Source organism: Xyrauchen texanus, chromosome 46 (assembly GCF_025860055.1).
Source record: "Xyrauchen texanus isolate HMW12.3.18 chromosome 46, RBS_HiC_50CHRs, whole genome shotgun sequence".
Classification (NCBI taxonomy): domain Eukaryota; kingdom Metazoa; phylum Chordata; class Actinopteri; order Cypriniformes; family Catostomidae; genus Xyrauchen; species Xyrauchen texanus.
In genome coordinates this window covers 6,373,420-6,393,882 of record NC_068321.1, presented here as the reverse complement: position 1 = coordinate 6,393,882, position 20,463 = coordinate 6,373,420, and the positions used below count along the sequence as shown (strand labels likewise).

General features: G+C 36.4%; 2 protein-coding genes, 1 long non-coding RNA gene and 3 other non-coding genes across 8 annotated transcripts in view; 3 read left to right on the top strand and 3 right to left on the bottom strand.

Annotated features, from left to right (window-relative positions):
* Positions 1 to 4,756, bottom strand: part of LOC127638452 (protein BANP) — a 79,208-nt gene extending 74,452 nt beyond the window's left edge. The window contains exons 1-6 of one of the 3 annotated variants that reach the window (XM_052119988.1): positions 4,655 to 4,756; positions 1,724 to 1,805; positions 1,411 to 1,493; positions 1,097 to 1,296; positions 884 to 988; positions 541 to 710 (exon numbers count right to left, since the gene is read on the bottom strand). In XM_052119988.1, the coding sequence (XP_051975948.1) occupies positions 541 to 710; positions 884 to 988; positions 1,097 to 1,296; positions 1,411 to 1,493; positions 1,724 to 1,799 (634 nt within the window). In that variant the 5' untranslated portion in view covers positions 1,800 to 1,805; positions 4,655 to 4,756. Of the gene's footprint in view, positions 1 to 540; positions 711 to 883; positions 989 to 1,096; positions 1,297 to 1,410; positions 1,586 to 1,723; positions 1,806 to 4,654 lie in introns of all 3 variants that reach the window. The other 2 variants (XM_052119987.1, XM_052119989.1) reach the window with 2 other exon arrangements.
* A 774-nt stretch (positions 4,757 to 5,530) lies between these two features.
* LOC127638454 (programmed cell death protein 2-like) lies at positions 5,531 to 10,870 on the bottom strand. The gene is made up of 6 exons (XM_052119990.1): positions 10,695 to 10,870; positions 7,136 to 7,299; positions 6,602 to 7,033; positions 6,384 to 6,497; positions 6,152 to 6,309; positions 5,531 to 5,700 (listed from the first exon to the last, which is right to left on the bottom strand). Exons 1-6 carry the CDS (start codon positions 10,845 to 10,847, stop codon positions 5,570 to 5,572), a joined length of 1,152 nt encoding a protein of 383 aa, XP_051975950.1. The 5' UTR covers positions 10,848 to 10,870; the 3' UTR covers positions 5,531 to 5,569.
* A 1,119-nt stretch (positions 10,871 to 11,989) lies between these two features.
* Positions 11,990 to 12,062, top strand: trnar-acg (transfer RNA arginine (anticodon ACG)). Its single transcript has one exon. It is a non-coding gene; the product is annotated as a tRNA-Arg (tRNA).
* A 310-nt stretch (positions 12,063 to 12,372) lies between these two features.
* Positions 12,373 to 12,445, top strand: trnar-acg (transfer RNA arginine (anticodon ACG)). Its single transcript has one exon. It is a non-coding gene; the product is annotated as a tRNA-Arg (tRNA).
* A 437-nt stretch (positions 12,446 to 12,882) lies between these two features.
* LOC127638594 (uncharacterized) lies at positions 12,883 to 19,128 on the top strand. The gene is made up of 4 exons (XR_007969879.1): positions 12,883 to 12,966; positions 15,490 to 15,559; positions 16,126 to 16,254; positions 16,373 to 19,128. It is a non-coding gene; the product is annotated as an uncharacterized LOC127638594 (long non-coding RNA).
* On the bottom strand, positions 13,571 to 13,643 carry trnar-acg (transfer RNA arginine (anticodon ACG)). Its single transcript has one exon. It is a non-coding gene; the product is annotated as a tRNA-Arg (tRNA).
* Positions 19,129 to 20,463: the final 1,335 nt, after the last annotated feature.

The following is a 20,463-nucleotide window of genomic DNA, read 5'->3' as shown; positions in this document are numbered from 1 at the left end:
AACTTTGCATAATTTATCTTAAACCAAGATTAATAAATGCTGTAAAAAATAGTTCATTGCTAGTTAGTGTTAGTTTATAATGCATTGACAAATACAACTTGACGTAACGACTTACATTTACAACTTTTAATGTTACAAATCTATTACTATATGTTGACATTAACATGAACTAAATGCTGTAAAAGTGGTGATCATTGTTATTTAATGTTTACTAATGTTAACACTTACAACCTTAAGTGTTACCAATATGTTTTTCTTGTATTTCTAAGTTCGTCACTATTACTACTATTAATACTTGCTTTAAGAATTTGTTTCTTTTTCAACTTTGGCATGCAACTTGTCCTGCACCGTTTGTGCTACGGACATTCCCCTGATTCCACTGTGACGTTAACTAAGGGCTTTTTGCTATTTAAAAGAGAGTGACAAGCCCTTTGTCAAACCCAGCTTCCTGATTCAATAGGAAACCCACTAACACAGGGTAGAAAAATGTGCTTGTCACTAAGATTTTAAGACAAAACCCAATCCTCTTCTGAATCTTACCCTCCGAATTCAGAGTGATGAGCGTCACATTGTTGGCATTCTGAGATGATGGCTGGCCGCTGTTGGACACCGAATCGCTCGTTTCAGAACCGCTTTCCTGGTCCTCCTGAATCTCTTCCTGGACTGGAACCTTCAGCACAATGGTTTTCTGTCTTCCCCGCCCAACAGTACTGCAGCAAAAAATAAAGTTCTATTACACCAAGGATTGCCACTAAGCAAAATCTACTACATTTGGCATTTTCAAACTAAATTTTCCCCTTTTAAATAGAAGAATATTCCCCTATTGAATAACTTAAACCCCAAAAATTTTACAGAACAGAGAATATCTTTCATTTTCTCTCACTTGCTCAGTAAGTTCTCTAAAGAGTCGGAGGTACGTGGTGTTGTCTCCTCCCGTGGCATCTTTTGCTTTTCTCCACTAACTACGACATTTGTCTGGGGAACAACACTGAAAGGGTATAATACATTTCTACCTTTATTAAACAAGTAAAACGTTTACCTGATAAATAATATGTTACTTCTTAAATCAAACCGGCATTATCTTTAGTCCACTCACCAACGTACTTTGTCGCAAGTCTGAGTGGCTCCAAATGGGGACCCAGCCACCATAGGTACCTGGATCATTGCTGGGTTCTTCCCCATAACTATGTCCAGTTTCTCCACTAACCCTCGACAAGTGGCCTCTAGAGCCTGCAGTTTAGCCTCCATGCTGTCAAGCCGCTCGCAGATAGCCTGACTGATGGATACCAGCAGTGACTGTGAGTGTGGAGTTAGAAGAAATAAAGGCTGTGATAAGTTTCCATCCTAGAGTAAGTCCTTTATATTCTGTGTAGCATGACAGGATAACCTCTGTTAATGTTAATTTGATACCTTAATTGATGTCTCTTGATTACAGTCCATCCTTGCTCGTTTTCTCCCAGGTTGATCAGCTTCTTCATTATTCTCCAGGACATCTAATGTAAAGGAATAGTATGGCCAAAAATGAAAATTCTATCATCATTTACTCACCCTCATGTTATTCCAGACCCCTATGACTTTCTTTCTTCTGTGGTAGACAAAAGAAAATGTTATGGAAATGCAGACATCTCCTTTTGTGAAGAAAGTCATACGGGCAGAAATTCACCTTTGCGATATTAAAACTTGTCTTATCAAACAAAAACCCATGGGCATGGGAAGGACTCACCTGCTTGGTGACCCTCGTGATTCAAATCTGCCACTGCAATCTGGACTATCTCCACCAAATCTTGCTCTGACATCATTTATATCTGCATTTCAGAAAGATATAATTAAACCAACACCAGATTAAATGCATGTTCATAGTTTGATTCATAACCCTTTCTTTTTCAACTACTGGTACAAGTTGTAGCAAATGGTCAATGGGTGTTAAATTAACTGTATATTTTTTCTTCCTGGGAATAAAAGAGGAAATGTTCTACAGCTTTTCATATAGTTTCAAGACATTAAGGTATGTGCCTAGACATAAATTGACTTTTAAAATGTATGTATACACTGGTGGCCAGAAGTTTGGAATAATGTACAGACTTAGCTGTTTCTGAAGGAAATTCACAAAGTAAGATGTAAAAACAGCACCATCACTATTTGAAAAATTTATTTTTTTTATCAAATCTAGACAGCAACCATCACTCCAACACCTTATCCTTGAGTAATCATGCTAAATTGATCATTTGGGACTATGAAATCACTTGTCATTATATCAAACACAGCTGAAAGCTATTTGGTTCATTAAATGAAGCTTAACGTTGTCTTTGTGTTTGTTTTTGAGTTGCCACAGTATGCAATAGACAAGCGTGTCTTAAGGTAAATATTAGGTCAAAAATGGCAAAAAAGAAACAGATTTTTCTAGAAACTCATCAGTCAATCATTGTTTTGAGGAATGAAGGCTTTACAATGTTTGAAATTGCCAGAAAACTGAAGATTTCATACAAAGGTGTACACCACAGTCTTCAAAGATAAAGGACAACTGTCTCTAACAAGGACAAAAAGAGATGTGGAAGGTCAGATGTACAACTAAACAAGAGAATATGTACATCAGAGCCTCTAGTTTGAGAAATAGACGCCTCACATGTCCTCAGCTGACAGCTTCATTGAATTCTACCCGCTCAACACCAGTTTCATGTACAACAGTAAAGAGAAGACTCAGGGGTGCAGGCATTATGGGAAGAATTGCAAAGAAAAAGCCACTTTTGAAACAGAAAAAAAAAAAGGTTAGAGTGGGCAAAGAAACACAGAAATTAGACAACCGATAATTGGAAAAGAGTGTTATGGATCTAAACCACATTGAGCTTTTGTGGGATCAGTTAGACTGTAAGGTGCGTGAGAAGTGCCCGACAAGACAGCCACATATATGGCAAGTGCTACAGGAAGTGTGGGGTGAAATGTCATCTGTGTATCTGGACAAACTGACAGCTAGAATGCCAAGGATCAATAAAGATGTCATTGCTGCACGTGGAGGATTTTTTTTATGAGAACTCTTTGAAGTAGTTTAAGAAGTTCTGAATTTTTTTTTTCAAATTGTATAAGTAATTTTGCACATTATTTATGTCCTGGCTATACATTGTGATAAGTTGAAAGCCAATTTGGTGAATAAAAGTAACAATTTCTTTATTTCATAAGAGCAAAATCTGTACATTATTCCAAACATTTGGCCACCAGTGTATATATTTATATATTCTATATTTAGGCCTAGTTAAAGACTATTTTCTTGTTTTTATTTAAGTAAAAGATTTGCACAGTAAATTTTTCCCTCATTTAAGAAGTTTTACTTCTAAAGAAAAAAATAATAATTTTGAAACATATGTTTAAAATCATGACCACTCAACTGAGATGAAGAGTTCAATAATTTCAGTAATGTTATAAAAGCTATTTTATTCTACATGGGGCAGGGGTGCATCATGGGGGCAGCCATATTTACATCACAGGACAATCTGAATACTACTTGCTTAATCTCAGTAACTGCCCTGTTGTTGGACACTTTCATTCATTCATTAATTGATCAAATTAATCCTGGTTTACTGTGCATTTCTACTATGGCATTGGTAACAGAAAACTACTGTTTGAATGATGCATCATCCAGGCCACTAAGTGTCAGTGTAAGCCACTTTGACATCCTTCAAAACATTACTGAGCGCACCTTAAATATTATATTATAGGTTCCAGATTGAAAATGTACATTAATTAAATGATTAAATTTAAGTATTCAACATAAAAAAAATGACAAAAAGCATTTATTTATATAGTTAGACAAAAAAAGCTTTCATTAAGGTAAATAATGCCCCAGGGCAAATTTGGCACCTCAATGGGCAAAACTAATTTTTGAACGGCACCAATGCCTTGACTTTTACAGTTGTTTGTGAATATTGGACAATAACAAAAAAAAAAATTAAAAAAAAATGAACTTACAAAATTATAGTACATAATAAATTAAGCCAATAGATAGATATAGAATATGTTCTATTTGAGCTTAGGCTAACTATAAAACATTACATTTCCACTATGGAAATGTCATAACTTTTTAAGATGTTACTAATTTACAAAAAAATAAAAATCCAATCCTGGAAAGCACAACTTAAAAACTATTTTTAAACTTATATTTCCAAGTTTTTTTATGGCGTGGGGACCCTGATTTTAAAGTGAACTTAATTGCTATTAAAGCAGTAAATTTGAAGAAAAAAAGTACTGCTGTGGTAACACGATAGACGCAATACTCAGCAACGTTCAATGTTCAGTTCTAGTTAACCATTCAATATTAGAACAGAAGAAAGGCTGAAATACATCCCGTTTTCAAACATTTAAAATAAGCCATTAAATAGCTTTCGTTCATATGCAATATATCAGTCAGTGATTTATTTGGGTCCGCTGGCACACTGAAGCTAACAGGCTCGTGTAGCCTGTTAGCTCGCGCCTGCTAACCAACAGTAGAAAGACATTCAACACAGCAGTGAAATGCTTCTAGGCCGCATTTCTGCACTTCATAGCATACAAGAGACATTTGATACAAAACTGCATTTAAAGTGTATTTCTTTATTGCGCAGCGCGATATTTCGTGATCGCGCGGAGAGCAAGAGGTGTCGCGTGTCAAAATGGTTTATATTACCGTGTGAATGATGAATTCTCGTGTTGTTTGTGTGGATTCCGATAATGGCGTCCTTCCTCGCGAGAGAAAAGCCTGAGCATTGAACGCCGCTCGCTGCACTCACAGCGCATGCGCAAAGAACGGGCGGGTTTTAGTAATACAACTATTCCAGAATCCTGATAAAACAGCCTATCTGATAATAATTGTTTAGTTGAAAAATTTAGGGCTTCATTTAAAACACAGAGTTTCTGCACTTGCAGATTACTCTGACCCTAAATTGGACATGTATCATGACCATGTCAGGGGTTTTTGGACATATATTTTGCGCTTATAGTACCATGGTATTACTTTAAGTACCATGTAAAATAACCGATGCAATACGCTAATCTCCATATATTGATACTTATCACATGTATATGCACATACATTTTAATTTAAGACTCTATTTACGCATCTATTTATTATGTTCATAAATCCATGTAATGGGTTAGATTTATGGGTTAGTTCAAAGTCCTTAAGGTAACAACTGTAGGTTACTTTTCAGTGTACTTTCATTCAATTAATGGTTACAGTGGCCTATAAATTAATCTATTTATTTTACACGACCTTGTATGCATAACTTGCACAATGCATCTGATTTGCACAACTGATGTTGTCCCTTAATGTTCAGTCGGTTTCCTTGTATTTGTCTTTCTTCCTAAAGAGCACCAAAGCAGTGTTTGACAACCTTTTTTTACCTTAAGTACATGCCATTGCCCTGCTAGATTTCCTTGACTGCCCCCAACTGGGATAGAGTATTCACTAATTTCATATTAATTTCAAAACTATTCATATCACAATTCCCTCAGAGCACCACAATAATAGACCAAATGGAACTACTAATTCATCAGATAAAGGTTGTTTCATTTTATTTTTTTATTGTGTTAATTCATATCGTCATTTGAAGAGCATTTGGTCTGGTTCAGGCTGAACAAAGAGGAACTCTTCCACTGGAACAGTTGATCCAGATTTCCAACAACTGTTTCTGCAAGTGTACACCAGAACTGTTCCAAACTCCAGTGCAGTCTCTGAGAAAGTCAATGCAATTTGTAAAAAATTAACACAGACCTAAAAAATACTATAATAAAATTACCTATAAAATATTGATGTTTACATGCACAATCTTAAACTGACAACGTGTGTAAACGCATTCAATTCTGAAAACGTTTCAGCATAAACCGATCGAAACAGATTTTTCCCATTGCCCAGATTTCATGTTGCATGCAAACACCTTTACTTGCTTTCTTGCTGGATTAGTGCTGCATGCATTTTTGTTTACATTTTGATGTCAAAACCGGAGAATAATCCCATTATTTCAAGTATTATGTACACAACAATTTCTTGCGTTCTCTGATTCTTTAAAATTCTGATTTGTTTTAGTTATCAGCGTATTAGTGTGCATGTATAGGCGCAAAGTTTACAACAATTAAATAAATAGATTTTTTTTTTTTAAAGATTGTCTTCATCTGTACTACTAACCTGAATTTATGTCTACACTACAGAGTAAGCTGACCAATGCAGGCATGAGCTGAAACTCAAAAATTCTCAGGCTGCCACAGTTACCACAGCAAGGCACCATTTGATTAAAATTGGAAGGTGGCGCCATTATAAATAGAGGTGATCCACTCCAACTGTATCTATAGGTGAGAGGTAACACATTTGATTAAAACACGAGCAATTCATTCACAGTAATTTAAAAATGTTTAGTCACCGTAACACTTGTTCTGGACAAAGAGAGATTTTCTTCATGAAACTTGTGAACATTTTATCTCCATGCTTGGCTTTGGCTTTCTCATATTTCTCTGGTGCTTCTGCACTTTCACAACTGAAATATGAAAGCAAACACAGGATGAACCAAAAATATAAAAACAGAGTGGCTGAGTTAACTACACGGATGAATTTTTTGAATATATAATGGCCAGTTCTCACCTCCTAATCTCTCCTACAATCACTCCCTCTCTTTCCTCGTACTCTCTAAGCAGATTTTTTTCATGATCTGTATCATGAAATCCATCTAGGTCTGTTTCCTCCATAACACTAATGTAAAATTGTTGGAAAATTGGTATATCGGTGTGGTGGAGGGCACTTTGATGATCCACACCTCCATCAATGCAAAGGCCTTCAAGCTTTCTACTGACATCCATTCCATCATTAATACTGTCGGTTTGCGTTTGTACTGTGTCTGCACTGGTCTGTGCAACAGTCTCTTGCACTTCATCATCCATCCCCCAATCATCAGCTTCATCACACCAGTCTGTTCTAGATATTGCAGACTCTTTACCAGGTGTGCTTTTGTCATCCTGTCTCCCTGATAACACTTTGATTTCCTCATCCAGGCACTGGGAGCGCAGGACAATCCAGCTAGTTGTTTAGAGGCGACATGGTCAGTATGCGGCAAAATAAAATGTTCTGAGTAAACTCAGGAAAGATAATAATATCAAATTAAAAATCATGGCATGTTACCTTTCTGATTTGCCATAACACTGTGGATTGGTGCAGGCGAAAACATTGATGGTTCTATGGTAAAGAGATGCTGCAAGAGGGCAGTAGACTTGCACAACATGTGAGAGACCTCTCTGGCAAAGTGTGCACATGGGATGTTGGAGAGTGATTACGGTATGAAGGTCCTGAAATGATTAAAAATTCAATAAAAGCCACAGGTTAAAAATAACGGTTTGGGTAACTTATTTTCATGATGGTTATTTAATTGTCTGTTTAGCTAGTAAGGGCAACTATAGAAAAATCATCAGAAATGTTTTTGACTATTAATGATAAAATGTTATATGTCAACGCAAAGAGGAGGATCTCAGCGTTCTAATGGCACTTAAATTGAGCTTCTAGTCCACTCAGAGGCCTATATAGTGCATGAAATGTAAATTAGATTATTGTCTATGGACGAGCACATTTTTGAGAGCTAAAATGCATTACCTACATTACAGATCTGTCTGTTGTGATGGAATGTGATATAGAAAAAAAATCTAGTGCTTGTTGCTATCTATTGGAATGAAATAAGACTTTTCAAAGTGAGGTAGAGTGAACCGTACCCGAATTACATGTTTACATTAGGACAACAGTTAGGAAAACAACAAAAAAAGCTTGTTGTTTATCATAAGATTATCAACACAATATTATTTACAAATCATTTGAGTATTTTTTATTTTTTATTTGGGGGATTTCAGATTTTTTTTTTTTTATTAGACCCCCCGGATTGTGTGAATGGTGAACTTGTAAATTTTAGTATGAAAACTTGTGGGCTGCAGCCCAAAAATGCACAAGTTTAAGGGATTAATATTTTCTTCAAATATAATTTATCCATAAATGCAAAGAATTTGGCCATCGTAATCAGTATAATTCCTAGTGACTTTACACAACGTTGGACCTCTAGTGAATGGCCTCTCTATTTAATGCTATTACAATGTAATAATGCAGTTTAATGTTTTCATTTAAATTATAAATATATATATAAATATATAAAATTCCAAATATATATATATATATATATATATTTAGACTTTTTTGTTTACTTTTTCAATCTTAGGTAAATATCCTACTTAATTTGTTTTATTATTATTTTCCAATTACTTTATATGTTACCATTTATATGAATGTTGACCTAATAATTAAAATAAGCTGTGGTATCACTTTACAATTGTTAAGTAGATTAGTTAACATGAACTAAAAAAATAAATAATAATACTTCTACAGCACTTATAAGTTAATTCTAATGTCAACATACTATTTATAATTTTTTATTACAACTTGTATGGCAACATTATAGTTAATGCATTGTGAACTCAAATAAACTAACAACTGTATTTTAATACATTTGCATTATCCAAGATGAAATAAAGATGTAAAAAATATAATTATTAGTTAATGAAACCAAATGAGTTTACTAATGTTACCAATTACAATATTATAATATAAGTGTTACCGAAGCTGGATTTAGTCACATTCGTGAGCAAAAAGTATGTTGGTATCAATCTATCTCTATCAAGAACGTTCCAATATTTTCGAGATTCAAAATAATCGAGCCAGCCAGGAGTCGAACCTAAAATCTTCTGATCCATAGTGAGACGCGTTATCCATTGCTTTTCGAATATTCTTGGTAGCGATGCGGGCCGTGATTGGTCCATTTCTGGACATCACTACCAAAAATGAGGTCTGCTGACAGGTGCGTCACGACCACGTATTCGTCGTGGTGGAGCTCCAAGAAAACTACAACAAGTCGTCAGAGAGACTTGGGTTCGAATCCAGCTCTGGAATATAAACCTTTATATGATTTTATCAGTTGAAAAATCGTTATGTGATTTTAATCTTGTGAAGTTTCGTGCCTGATGATACACACTTAAGAAATATTTGTACAGTTCTTATAGTTTGTGTCACTATTAAAATGATTGTTACAAATAATGATACATGAACTGGAATAAATGGTGTAACAATTCTTCTGATGTATCATTAATATTGGAAAATGTTATTTTTGTATCAGTACTATTTAATTTATGTATGATATCAATGGTGTAACAATACTTTTGGTATATTAATAATAATAATACTGGAAAATGCTATTTTTAATCTGTACTATAAATATGTGATTTTATGTTTTAAAATGTCTTTTAAAAGTATATTGTAAATATAAGTGAAAATATAAAAATAATAATAACGTGAGCACAAATGCTTACAAACCTGTTACATTTTTTTTTCACTTTTTGCCGAGAGTCAATAACACACATTTTACATGTTATATATTTACAGCAATGCAATTTGTTAACATAAAGCCAAAATAATATATTATTTACATGATTAGGTATTATTTAGATAATACGCGCGACTCATTGGTCAATTCTTCTAAGAATCCAAGTAGCGGCCAGGTAGTGACAAGCGTCTGACTGGTTCATTCTTCGAATATTCTTGGTAGCGACGCGTGCCGTGATTGGACCATTTCTGGATAGCTCTACCAGAAATGAGCTCTACTGACAGGTTGCTTTGTATATGAATTATGTTCACATCCGGAAATTCTTGAGTATAGTGTTGATTGAACTGCGTTATTTAATATTGTATGCACTTAATTCGAAGTTACACAGTTGTCGAATGAAAACGAGGATTGAATTGTACCTGATCCAAAGGAAAGCTAAAAAAAAAAAAAAAAACGTCATTACATAAGCTAGTTACTGTTGTTGTTAGAAACCTAGCTAGTCTACATAGAATATTCTTTATAAAAAAATCTTATAATGTTCAAATTTCGTTGGTGTCTCAAAGAATGTGACTGTTAATATTATCATTAGGTTGTGTGTCCGGCTGTCAGTGGGTCGAAACTAAAGCTAAGAACAAACGACTCAATGAATCAAAGTTCAAAAGGTCCGAGACAGCCAGAAGTCGAACCTGGAGACTTCTGATCCGTAGTCAGACGCGTTATCCATTGCGCCACTGGCCCGACATGGCTTTTAAATGTAGTTTATGGTCTCTTAAACTTACCAAAGCTAGTTATTGTTGTTAGCCACCTAGCTAATCTTCAGCAGCCTGTTGAATCACTTTTTTAAAACGAGTCTTATAATTTTCACTTCAGTTCATTCAGCAAAACAAATCCGGGATCTGGCTTCATACAAATCTGAAACACAAATGCCCCTTACAGTCTATTTTAATAAGATTCAGATATGATATTAATATATCAAATATTTCTACATATCTGCACAGAATTAGTGTTCACAAGATGCTGTCTCAAGTAGCTCAATTAAAGGTCGTTTGTAATTATCAACCCTGACTAATTTTACAGAAGCGAGTTAGCATAGTTAGCCACCATAGCCGAATTTGAAGCATATTTTTAAATCTGGTATTTTAATCTTTATTTACGCGAGCAGACCAAATAAACTGACATCAGTTCTTTCATATGGCTGAGCAGTTTATAACTTACTAGAAGTTTAGATGTCAAAACATTCTTTAGCTTGCTTTAGTTAGCATATAAGCACTCAGTTTATGTACACATTTGGATTAGCTAGTTTAATATAAGTAACATTTACTTTACCGGACTATCTCCAATTTTGTTCGTAAAATACGACGTGTTTTTCTTCTTGTCAATAGCTCCATCGCAGATTCCTATGAGAACTGTCTCATGTACTGTTGACATTATTCTTGAGCAGAAATCTTCAGGCTGCTGGCCATGTGCTTCTCTGAACATGAGGCGACTACATTTGACACTATTACTGAATCATTTTAATGTTCATACTCTTAAAACGCGCTCTCCTTATCTAATTGATACTACACACATAAATATAGTCTATGTTGAAGCGAAAACATAAAGAGTCAATCATGTTTGATAGCTTGGCTGATTAAAAATAGCATTTTAATTAGACACATGACACACACATTTTTGTTTTTACGACTAGTAAATGTGAATTTTCTACATATTTACATATAAAAAAATTATTTGAATTGATACAATACTACATAATGCAACACTTGAGTCCTTATACGTACAACGGATCAGAAGATTCTAGGTTCGACTCTTGGCTGGCTCGGTTCTTTTGAACTTAGATTCATTGAGTCGTTTACCCTTTGTTCACGTATTTCCCAGACACTGATAGAAACATTTAGCAGGACAAACATACAGTAGATGTAAGCGAAGAATAGAGTTAATTTGTTACGATTGAACTAATTCATTTTACATGTGTATACGTATATATAAACTTGTAAACATAAGATCTTTGCAGATATGTAGAAATATTCGAAACATTAATAGCTTATCTTAATCAATGATGCAGCTAAATGCCGCAAATGTACACCCCAGTTCGTGTACCAAGACAGTGGCTAAGATTGAAACATTTACTGAATAAACTCCTATTGAATTTATTAGGAATAAAATATGTGCATCAAAATTGTTGTGTATTGTTGTGCACTGGAAGCTCCTGTCACCAAGACAAATTCCTTGTATGTGTAAGCATACTTGGCTTTAAAGCTGGGAACGCACCCGATATATCAAAGATATTACCTAAAGATACCTATAAAAGCCATAAATCATGAATGCAATTGTTTCTTGAGGTTCAATATATTAAAATAGACGTTTCAGATTTGTATGGAGCCAGATCCCGGATTTGATTTGCTCAATGAACTGAAGTGAAAATTATAAGACTCGTTTTAAAAGAGTGATTCAACAAGCTGCTGTTGAATCAATAACTAGCTTTGGTAAGTTTAAGAGACCATAAGCTACATTTGGTTTAAGTACAATACACGCATCAGCTCTCACTTTACAACTCCGAAATCCTTGTGGATTTCTAATACAATAAGAAGGATGAGCATGTAAATTAACTAAAATTAAATATAGGGCCAGTGGCGCAATGGATAACGCGTCTGACTACGGATCAGAAGATTCCAGGTTCGACTCCTGGCTGGCTCGGTTCTTTTGAACTTTGATTCATTAAGTAATTTGCCCTTAGCTTTAGTTTCGACTCGCTGACAGGCGGACACACAACCTAATGATAATATTAACAGTCACATTCTTTGAGACGCCAACGAAATTAGGTCTGGTGATGTGTTTTGCTTACTGAACTTAAGTGAACATTATAAGATTTGTTTATAAAAATGTAGACTAGCTAGGTTGCTAACAACAACAATAACTAGCTTCCGTAATGCAATTCAATTCTCGTTTTCATTTGACAACTGTTTAACTAAGAAATCCGGATGTGAACAGAAGGCGTGTACATATCGGGCCAGTGGCGCAATGGATAACGCGTCTGACTACGGATCAGAAGATTCCAGGTTCGACTCCTGGCTGGCTCGAATCTTTTGAACTTTGATTCCATGAGTCATTTTTCCAAATAACTACATTTCCAAGACAACCGGGGTTGGTATAAAATGAGTCCCATTACAGAATATATTATATCACGTAGAATGTAATTTGTAAAATATTCAATTATATTACTTAAGGTAATTCATTTATTCCCTCAAAAAGCCCTCAAAAGTGACAAAAAAGTCCAACTAAAACAAAAAACACGGTTATAAGGATCTTAATACTGAACTGCTTCCAGCAATCATTCTCCAAAATCCCATTTCAGTGCCTCTCTCAAGTTGTGCAGTACTGACCCCTCGCGGCAGCTCTGTGCCATTGATTCTGAGCACAGTAATGGCTAACTGAAATGGGAACTGATATTCCTGTTACCTTTCTAAAGTCACGAGTTCCTGGATTTTCTTTTTTTTTTTATTTATTTTTTGATCCGGCAAATTTAATCGAAATCACAAGCGGTTACTTTTCTATTCAATGGCAATGTGGACTGAAATTCAAACAGATTGAGGGTTTTATGGTAAGGGTCTTGCTCAATATACTTTATCAAACATTTAATAAAACACTAAACATTATTGGTTTGGATCACTTTGAACTAAAAAGCGTTCTATTAGGAAAATATTTTTTTAAATATGTTTTCCTTCATAACTGCAAATGAAGATAACTGACGTGGTGAAACGTATTCAAATGTAAAAGGAATTTGTTCAGTTGTAACAAATTAACTGTACTTGACAACTGCGATGACTTAAATTAGTTTGAATCTACACATACGTCTATTGTATGTTCCACATCTGGAAATTGAGTATAGTGATGAGTTGTCAAATTAAAGTATTGAATTGTACCTGATCCAAAGGAAGCTTATAGCTAATAAAGAAATCTTCATTACAGACGCTAATAATTGTTGTTGTTAGAAACCTAGCTAGTCTACATACAATTATTTTTATAAACAAATCTTATAATGCTCACTTAAGTTCAGTAAGCAAAAACAAATCACCAGACCTAATTTCGTTGGTGTCTCAAAGAATGTGACTGTTAATATTACTTTTAGGTTGTTTGTCAGGCTGTCAGTGGGTCAAAACTAAAGCTAAGAGCAAACGACTCAATGAATCAAAGCTCAAAAGAACCGAGCCAGCCAGGAGTCGAACCTGGAATCTTCTGATCCGTAGTCAGACGCGTTATCCATTGCGCCACTGGCCCGACATGGGTTTTAAATGTAGTTTATGGTCTCTTAAACTTACCAAAGCTTTTGTTGTGAGCCACCTAGCTAATCTTCAGCAGCCTGTTGAATCACTTTTTTAAAACGAGTCTTAAATCCGGGATCTGGCTTCATACAACTCTGAAACACAAATGCCCCTTACAGTCTATTTTAATATATTGAACCTCAAGAAACAATTACATTCATGATTTATGGCTTTTATAGGTATCTTTAGGTACATCATATCTTTGATTTCTCGGGTGTGTCTGCAAATGTCATGTGACAATGTCTCGCTGAGTACTTAATGAAATCAAATCTGCTGTTAGTCAATGTCTGTTAGCTTTCATGCCACCTTTATGTGAGTTTACTCCTAAATGTTGACAAAAATAAACCTTTAGCATATTAAATAGTATTTAACATTTTAAACGTACAGTATTTGAATACAAACTGAACAAATCTAATACACTGGTAACGCATGAAGTAGTCCCACCTCAAAAGGACAATTTAGAAAACTTAACAATATCAAATATTTGGGTTTTTTTATACTAAAAAAATTTATGTAAATGCGTAAATACATTTTGCATCAGTTCAACTGTGATCTGATTTCCTGCTAGCACTACTGATAGCATGTTGTGTGAGCTACTGTACCTCAGAGACACAGGTCTCTGATCCAACAGGAACCAGGAAGTACCAGTAATCATGTTCACATAAACAATGGTGAGCAGGATTTGGTAGTTCAATTTTAAAATCTAAAATGATATTTTTACTCCACTAACTAATTGATTTAGGTTTGGGATAGGGTATTACATTATTTGCAACTAAAAATACAACTTGCTTAGAGTGGCACCAACAACTGAGAAGGACCTGGCTGCAGCCTGCAGAATGAGTCGGGGCTACATATGGGGCAGAGCTACACATGTTGCCCCGCGAATAACATAGTCTCATTGGCTCGCACATCTTTCATAGACTTACATGATAGGAGATGTGGTCGTCCTTGCTGGGTATCATTGTTTGAGAGATATTGAATAGTTGAGCCAAACCATTTTATTACTTATATGTGATATTCAGTCATAAATTCCATGGATTTTATTCTACGTTAAAAATTAGGAACACATTTACAGCATTACAGCATGCAAAGCACAGAGGCGCAAGTGTTGTTCACTCTGGTGTGCATAATGACACAAAATTTTGTGACCCCAAGTTGATGACCAAGGATATGTATTCCAGGTACCCCCCCAATTGCCCATCACATACAAGCACATGCCTTATGAACGAATTATTGGATGAACAAAATGGTTTTTGTATTCTGTCCCCCAAGGCAGGTGGTGGGTCAGTTCTAGACAAGTGGTGCTGAGGTGGAGGAGAGTTTCAGATAGAAATCTCTTGAAGTGTGCAGCAGTAAAACACAGTTTACTTGCAAACCACTGAGGCAATTTAAAACAAATAAACAAAGCGAGAGTGTGCAAGTTGTTTGGCTAACAGATAGCAGGTCATCTTTCATAATCAATTAAGTATCTTCAGTTATACAAACACTTGGCACTGATCTATCCATCTGTCTGTCTGTCTGTCTGTCACAACTAAAATATTGTATCTCGTAGCATGCATATTGCAGACTCAATTCATGTGTATAAATATTACACTGTGTGTGTCCATGTGTTTGTCTTAGAAAACAGGAGAATCTAATGACTGGAGTTACTGATGATGAGTGTGGTTATATGCTACCTATTGTATGACTTTTGGATTTAAAATCATTTTGCTGTAAAATACAAGCCCAAGTGGTTAAGTTTATTACTAGATTTGAACTGCTATGATACTGTCTAAATTTTAACAACAAATATTTTTCCACAGTTCATGTCACCTCCAGAATGGGATGGACAGAGAGCAGATTACACCATTTCTTCATATGTTTTATCCTAATGTAAGAGAAAATTCATTTTTCATTCAGATTACTGCATAATTTGTTGGGTGTATAATATATTCTTGGACACATTTAATTTTTCATTAATATTAGTTATTTACAAAGTGCAATTCAGAACTTTTCAAAGATCAACCCCTTCTTTCTGCTGCTAACAGACATCTATAAAAAAAGAAAAGAAAGAAATAAAGAAATATTGAATGAATGAAAAAGAAAGACAGAAAAGTTTTTTCATATTGGCAAGATTTTACTTGAGAGTACTTGTCTGGAGGACTGTGGTTTGACATTGTGTTTGATCATAGTTTTTGTTTGTGGAAACTTTAGTTAGTTTAACAAGTTAGTTTATTTATTTTGTCATGAAATTGTAATAAAATGTAATTTAAATATTTTTTTATTTAATTTGTAATTTCTTTTCATTTATCCAGTGTGGACAGGTGGAAATACAGATGCAAATGGCAAAAATGTTTTTTTATTGTTTTTTTCTTCTTCATATACATTATTGAATATTATATGTTATAATTTTTGAAAGTAATTTTTTTTAATTTTTTTTATTTCTCTATTCCCTCTAGCTTCAAGATCGTGTTAAATGAGTATTAAGGCACATCCAGTGACAGGATCAACATCCGAGATGGTTTTTGAGAGATATTGGGGGTATTTTATTTAAACATCGTAGCTCTTAAAACTGAATTTCCAAAGAGGTGAGATTTTCCTCTAATTATTCACTTTATTGTCAGAAATTGACGGAAATATTGTAAAATGCTGTTTACACTGCTGTGCATTATAACTCGCTTTAAGGATGTTTTATTTCTTTGGTAGATGCTGGTGCTCCAGTATACCTGAATTAATTCCATCATTCTCACTTCAGCACTTCAAAAGAAAAGACCCAGATTTGTTGGAAGTGACCATGTAGATGACGTTATATTTGTATATTAGTTACATTTTTAATTAAAATGGTTATTTTGCATTTTTAAATTAAGTTTGTATAAAAATTATATAACTTTTGGCAGTCCGATCACATAACAAGTGAAAAAAGGAGAGTTGCAGTTGATTTTACATCTGTTTCATTCATCATACTGGAATTGGAAGGTCAAGTTGAGTGCATTTCATTGGAGCATTGTGTATCCAGTGCAGGATGATCTGTTCTATACTGTACATTGGAGCTAATGTAGTTGGTTATCCAGGTTTTCTAAGCCATGAACCAAACCAGCTAGCTCCAAGGTGAATTATAAAAGAAAAAATTTGATTTGAAGGAATAAAGTATTTGAAAATAGGTAAAAAAAAGACAAAGGTATGTGTACTTACCGTCTTAGCGAGAATAAACTGTTCCCTTCTTGGGATCTCTCAGTGGTCCTCTAGGGTCTTCAGAGGCCCTCCTTTGAGCTGCTTGATTCAGTCGAGCTGAAGGCCTTCTCCCTGAAGGCGGCCCTCCTGATCGCGTTAGCCTCCATCAAGAGGGTTGGAGCGTTCTCTGTCAGCGACACCTGCCTAGAGTTTGGACCAGCGCTTTCTCACGTTATCCTGACTACGTGCCCAAAGGTTCCTACGACCCCTTTCAGGGACCAGGTCGTGAACCTGCAAGCGCTGCCTCAAGAGGAGGCAAACTCAGCCCTTTCGTTGCTGTGTCCAGTGCATGCTTTGCGTACCTATTTGGACCACACGCAGAGCTTTAGATGTTCTGAGCAGCTCTTAGTCTGCTTTGGCGGACGGCGGAAAGGGAACGCCGTCTCGAAACAGAGGTTAGCCCACTGGGTCGTTGATGCTATTGCCTTAGCCTATCACACCCAGGCCATGCCCGCCCCTTGCAGGTTTGAGCACACTCTACTAGAAGAGTGGCATCCTCGTGGGCACTGAGCCATGGCACCTCCCTTGCAGACATCTGCAGAGCAGCGGACTGGGCAACACCCAGTACCTTTGCCAGGTTTTACAATCTGAGGTTTGAGTCGGTCTCGTCCCGTGTTTTGTCAGATCCGAGCTGGTAGAACTCGTAACGCAGCACAACCGACCTGGTGTTCCGCTTGCACCTTGCCCCCTTCACCAAGTTGATCCAGTGCGCTTTCTGTCCCAGGTCACCCACTGAGCGTCGCTACCTGGATGTTTCTCCTCCCTAGCCTGCTGGCCCGCGAATTAAGTGGAGCAATTCGCGGCCAGACCCACTACGAGTCTCAAATGCTCTGTACTGGGGTCGGGCTCCACGGGCATAGTTCCCTCTTCAGGCTAACTCCTCATGATGTATTTTCCACTGTACGGTCCCCCTTGTCAGCGGACCCGCGTTTCCCCCAGGCAGCCCCTCTGCCCCGGCTGCCGTGCTTGTAGAGTCCCCCCTCATTAGGCTGGACCTACCACTGGGCCATATCCCACATCCGGCTTCACAACCCTTGTGATGTATTTACCACGCAGTACCTCCCCCTAAAACTGGGCAGGGAGTGGACTCCACAGGGTCTTTCCCTCCTGAAAGAATAGAAAATTTGCAGACCGGACAGCTACTTTGCCTCCGGCCTCGCCTACAGCCCTGGCACGCCAGCGCTAACGAGTTCTGAAGACGCCCCCTTAGGCCTCTTCCTCAGTCTCTAAATCCGCCCCTGCCGGGTGCGCAGAACAGGGTAAGGGCTTCGAGGCTTCTCTCAGCACCCTAGCCTCGGTACATCCTCCTGCTCCCGACATGCTATCTCCTGCTCCCCCAGCGGGGAAAGACTGCCTTCCCTGACTTAAGATGTGCCCCAGCCGCTTTACATCCTATGTGAGAGACATAGTGAGACTGCTGGGCTTGCTCCCATGCTAGGCATGTAACACCTTTTTCCCCCTCAAGGGTGCGGGAAACCTAAGGTTTGTAGCAAAAAAAGAAAAAAAGGAGTTGGGGGCGTTGGGGAGGGCTACATGCAGCCGGCACAGGCGCCTCTAGCACGCAATAACCTGCTGTGCACCTGTTTCGACAGTCACATAACACGGTCAGTGCATGGCACTTTTCTATGGACCCCTTGTGTCACTTCATTCGACACAACGTCGAGAGAGTGACAGAAGGGGAACGTCATGGTTACTGTCTTAACCTCCGTTCCCCGAGGGAGGGAACGAGGCGTTGTGTCCCTCCTGGCATGCAAATTCTGTCTGCCAACTTGACATTGGCCTTTCCTCAGGTTCAGAGGTACGATTCGGCGTCCAAGGAAGACCCCTTGTGTCACTTCATTTGACACAATGTCTCGTTCCCTCCCTCGGGGAACGGAGGTTATGACAGTAACCATGACGTTTTCTTCATTTGACTGTTTCCTTGTCTTGAATAATTACTAGAGAAATTGAACGATGTTTACCTAACATCGACAAATGTAACTGATATTGGTAGTTGGGGGGAACTCTGCTTAAGGCAACAAAAGTAGACTATGCACATTTCATGAATATCTATTGTACAGAACGGTGGCAAGAATGTCTTATACAATGTCAAACTTCCACAACATTTCTGTATTTAAAACGTGTTTGTGGCAGGGCAAAGGGCGGGACCGGGTCGTGATTCTACACACCAGGTCCCTTATCAGGCTAATCAAGCCTCTGAGAGGGATAAAGGCCGACTGTGGAGGATGGTGCGGGAGAGAGAGATCATTTACAGACATGTCCGTCATCTGTGTGTGTTTGTCTTTTGTTTAAGTTAATCATTAAAATATGATTTATGTCGTCAAGCCGGTTCTCGCCTCCTCCTTTCCATTCCATACAGTGTTATAAACTAATGGCTGTACAGCAGCATTTAAACAGTAAAACAATTCTGAAACACAACAATCCAAAGCAACACAGATGTAGATGTACTTGCTTTTCACTTTTTGCACTAAGATAAAATGGCCACTAGATGGTAGCAGGTAAAAAAGAAACTGTAAAAAAAAGCATCTCTTAAAAGACTTATGCATGTAATTCAAATGGTTCATAAACTGCAACCATTTTAGTTTGGCTATGTCATTTTCATCTAATGCTGTAAAAAAGGGGCAGGCTTTAAAATAGTTTTCCATTGTGAATACAGCCATACACATTTCTCCCTGTACTACTACAGTAGCAATGTTCAGGTCTCTCTTAATGTAATTTAAAGAGAGTGGAGGCAAAAAATGCCCTTGTGATACATTTTTGTTTTTGTTTTGTAACATCAGATATAGTTCTTAGCATTCTATTATAGTCCTATTTTTTTTATTTATAATAGCTATATATTTTTTACATGATTTTGACTCTTCTTTGTGTAATCTTCAGAATTTGTATCAATTAATTGATAAATGAACATACTTGAGATTAAATGATGAGGCAAAGTTTGTTTAGAAAAAAAATGCCTACATAAAGGAAAAAAAAATCCTGAAAAAGTATAGCCTTTAATGAAAACCCAATGTTCTGTATGTTGATTCAGTGATATTAAATATTTTATATTAAATAGAACTTGAATTAAACCAGTTAATTTAGACGTTACCACATGAAGAAAATTTTTAGGTTAACATTTTTTCAGTTTATACGCTGCAAAAAATAAATAATTAAATAATAATAATTAAGAATTGTTTTTCATTTTTGTCTTGTTTTCCAAAACACATCCATCCAACTAAATTGTCATTTAAAATAAATGTATTAATAAAACTTATATTTAATTTAATTTTGTTAAAGATTACAAAATTCAGTTCGATGGAAATTCTCATATTTATTTATAATATATCCTAAATTAGGTTTTGATTATAATCACCGCTATGATGACAACTACATGTGTAATTAACCTGAACCATACAGTCTGTTACCATAGCCAGCCCAGAGTTGTTATACTACAATCTCAATGCACATGACCCTGGTCTCTCAGAGTAATTAAATCAATAAGACATTGGGACAAATTATGGTAATGTGGTTGTTTCACCTCTGACATCTGAGCTCATATGGAATAAATTACTCCTGGCAAAACCACT